Genomic DNA, 4,113 nt, shown 5'->3' with positions numbered 1-4,113 from the left:
TGTTAAGTATGAATGAAAAGAAAGGAGCACCAGACAATTAGCAGAAATCACCAATGTGAAAGAGAGAATACAGGATAAATAGAATGAAAAAAATAATCAGGGAAGAAAGAGAGATAATTCAGAGAAAATAATAAAACCTTTCAAAAGTGAATAAACTTGTAAGTTAGCCAATAAAGACAAGGTAATTCTCCCCAAAACAAAACAAAAATACAAGGATAGAGTACATATGAGGAGATAGGTAAGAGATATGGAAGAAAAGTTCGGGAAGTTCAACATCAAAATAATATGAATAGAAAAAATTGAAAACTAAGTAAATGAAACAGGTGACATTATTAAAAAAAATTACATTCCGCATAGATGAAGAAGCCAGCTGATGATGTAAAGATCTATCTGAGGGTCAGCCAAATAAATAAAAAGTCTATCAAAGATTAAAAAAAAATACACTAAAAGTGTTTGGAAAGGAAAGATAGTTTATATCCTTAGAAATGAGTGCCAGATTGACATCAGAATTCCTGTCATCAATATTGGTATTAGCTGATGTAAGAGAATGCATTGTTACTTTCAAAGATGCTTATTTGGGAACTATTTTTTGAGCACTTTCTGTGAGCCAGACTTAGACATCGATTCTGAGGAAAGAGTGTGAGGAAGTCAGACAAGATCCTTGTTCTCAAGAAACGTACATTTCTAGTGAAATTATGACAATCAGCAAGCAAACATACACATTTTCAATGTTAAATAAAAGAGCTGAGTGAGAGTTGGAACATCAAGGAAGACCCCATTGAGAAGGAAATTAAAATGGGAATATTATAGCTTGAAGGGAAAACAAAGGAAATTGGAAACCCAAAGACAATGAAAATGAGAAAAGAAAATTACAATAGGCGTATACTGTTCAAAATTTACATATTCAAAATCTTGTAACCATTAGTTACTGATCCAAATATAAGCAGTGATAAAACCTTATTGGGAAGAGAGGAAATAAGAGATAGGTAAGAGATGGAAACAATAATCATCCCAAGTCTAATAGTGATGACTCAATAGAAGCATATTATTAAGACAAAAGGGCATAAGTAACAGACAAAGAAATGACTTCTCTGATGTTTGTTGTGGACCAGAGACTGGCAAGGAGTGAATGAGGGGTTATTATTTTTTATTAGAAAACTTTACACAGCATGAATCTTTCAGAAATATGTGGGTTTTTTTTTTTTTTTTTTGACAGGAGAATCACATAACATGAAATTAACCAGTTAAAATGAACAATTCAGTGGCATTTAGAACATTCAGAATGTTGTGCAAACAACCGCCAATATCTAGTTCCAAAACATTTTCACCACCCCAAAAGGAAACCCTGTTGCTCTCCATTCCCCTTTCCCCAGAATCACATGACCCAGAAATTCCACTCCTAGGTGTAGACCCCAAAGTATTGAAGAAGAGGGACACAAACAAATATATATGCATGTGCAATCACAACAGCATTATACACAATAGCTGAGGGGTGGAAACAAACCAAATGTCCATCAACAGATGAATAGATAGTAAAAATGTGGTATACAGCATACTATGTGATTATTTTTAAACTATGTGCTTGTGTATGTACAAGAAAAAATGAAATGAAAACATCATGCACTTTTTCCATTTCTTTCAAAGTCGACATTACAAGATGATCTATTGTATTAGACCACTAATGTTCTTCTAATATTTAAAATTAAACAAAGAAATGACCACACCATTCATTAGCCATCCTGAGAAAAAATCACTGGCAAAGCTATGACTTGGGCAAAGTGAATATCCCAAAGGTGAGAAATGGAAACAAGTCTCAGAAAGGTACATAGAAATCTTTATACACACATGTGGCAGACTAAATTTGTGCTCTGTTAATTAAGAAAAAGTTTGTTCTTCAAATTTTAACAGAATTTGTTCTCCAAATCTTCCAACACAGTTTCTTATTATTCTGCAATCACAGGACAATGTGGTCAAGGAAAAGCAGGACTGTCACCATTAGCCAACCAATGCAAACAACCTGCAGCCCCAGGATTTTGTACAGCGTTTTGTCCTCAGTTCTTTAGTACATCATTTCCTATCAAAATCTTAAATAGCTAAATTACAGTTCTAATGTGAATTTTGTTAAAAATGTCCTGCAACTTCTCTACCATGTGCAAATTGTGTCTCTATTAAGGCATGTCAATGTGTCTCATTAGGGAGCAAGAGTCTCATTTCACATCAGTGGACATCCAGAGGTTATTGCCTCCAAACGTCTCATTCTACAAATGAAGAGTTGTTCAGAAAGATGCTGCCATATTTTGGAGAGGCGTTTTCAGTCACAATCAGAGTTCTTTCCAATTCTGTTTAGATTTCACCCAATCCCTTTGCATTTTCTGTAGCAGGGAAACAATCCTAACTAATCAATTTCTTGTTCCAGGCCTCAAAATATTCCTCTCTCTGTGGTCCTTCATATTCAGTGCTCTGGTATTGAAATCTACCTGGCAAATCAAGGGAGGCTTTGAATTTCAGGTAGAAACATTTCTATTTATTCATTATACTTGGAACTAGACTTTTAAAGATTCATATTCTATTTTACAGAGAGAGCGTTCAACATTGAAAACAGTTACATTAAGTCCATTTAAGTAATCATATTAATAACACAAAAGTTATGTAAACACAAGAGTCCTTCAAAACAACACAAAATAGTGATCATGTCACTTCTATTCTTGAATCAACTTGATTTTCTTAATACCCATGAATTTTGCTCTCCACAATCCTGCACTTACAAGTAGATGCATGACATCACAGCTTCAAAGCTTTGACATTTAAGGACCCACAAAGTACATTTGCAAGTCTATTTAGGAGATTCCAGCAAGACAAGGGAAATTGGAGTAGATGAAGGACAGGGTGCTTTCTCCCTCGGAGAATCTATGATTCTATTTCTGCAGTTTCACCCTGGACAGAACCTCCTTCAGTGCCCGATGAACCTGCTTATTCCGCAGACTGTAAATGATGGGGTTCAGCACTGGGGTCACCACAGTGTTCACGAGGGCAGCCTCTCTGTTGGAGTCCAGCCTGCCTGTTTGCTTTGGTTTCACATAAATAAAGACACAGCTGCCATACATGAGAGAGAGGACAATGAGGTGAGAGGAGCAGGTGGAGAAAGCTCCCTGTCTCTCCTTGGCTGTTGGGAGACCCAAAATTGCGACTACTATGTTGCCATATGCAATGACAGTTACGATGAAGGAAGTCAGAAGAAGGAACGAAATAATGCTGAAGACCAAAGTTTCAATGCACCTGGTGTCAGAGCAGGAGAGTTTAGTCAGGGGCCCAATATCACAGAAGAAGTGAGGGATGACCTGGGGGCCACAGAAGGATAACTGGGAGAGTATTCCAACCAGAACCACCATGAGAAGGAAGCCCAAAACCAAGCAGGCAGTGACCAAGAGGATGCACATCCTTGGGTTCATGATGGTGGGGTATTGGAGAGGTTTGCAAATGGCCAGATATCGATCCAGAGATAATATACCCAAAAGGAAGAAAGCAGATGCCCCCACAAAAAGAAAGACAAAGGCTTGAGTGAAGCAAGCAGCAAAAGAAATTTTTTGACTACCTGAAAGAAAGATGGCCAGCAATTTAGGAATAACGGCGGTTATAAAACAGCATTCAAGGAAGGAAAAACTGCTGAGGAAAAAGTACATAGGTGTCTGCAGGCGACGGTCTGCCCAGGTGGCCGTGATGATGAGTGTGTTTCCTGTGATGGACGCCAGGTAGGCCAGCAGGTGCACCAGAAAGAGGACCGTGCCCAGGGACCGGACAGTGGGAAACCCCTCCAGGATGAACTCCTGGACAGTCGTCACATTCCCTGCAGACACCATCATCGTCTTCTACAATTCTTCCACTGGCTCTCCTTGAGCCATTTTGCAGAGGGTGTCACAACTGAAGGATGAAGAAATTTATTTATTAAATATGTAAATTAATGTAGGCATGGGGATGGGAATTCTCAATATTTGAAAACAGTATATTATTTATGTAGTATAACATTATATTTCATGTATACTCATCATTAAAATGGAATGATTTTTATCTTTGAATATATTTGTGCTACAGGAAGCATAAAATCTTTGATAAATA

General features: G+C 37.5%; 1 protein-coding gene across 1 annotated transcript; it reads right to left on the bottom strand.

Moving 5' to 3' along the window:
• Nucleotides 1–2,915: 2,915 nt before the first annotated feature.
• On the bottom strand, nucleotides 2,916–3,860 carry LOC119509966 (olfactory receptor 49-like). The gene has a single exon (XM_037803917.1). The coding sequence runs from the start codon at nucleotides 3,858–3,860 to the stop codon at nucleotides 2,916–2,918; it is 945 nt and encodes a 314-aa protein (XP_037659845.1).
• Nucleotides 3,861–4,113: the final 253 nt, after the last annotated feature.

The sequence above is a fragment of the Choloepus didactylus genome, chromosome 15 (genome assembly GCF_015220235.1).
Source record: "Choloepus didactylus isolate mChoDid1 chromosome 15, mChoDid1.pri, whole genome shotgun sequence".
NCBI classification, from domain to species: domain Eukaryota; kingdom Metazoa; phylum Chordata; class Mammalia; order Pilosa; family Megalonychidae; genus Choloepus; species Choloepus didactylus.
This window is presented reverse-complemented; position numbering and strand designations above follow the sequence as displayed.

Bases quoted from the DNA above. Each gene is read 5' to 3' on its own strand.
- LOC119509966 (XM_037803917.1), bottom strand. From the start codon at position 3,860: ATGATGGTGTCTGCAGGGAATGTGACGACTGTCCAGGAGTTCATCCTG.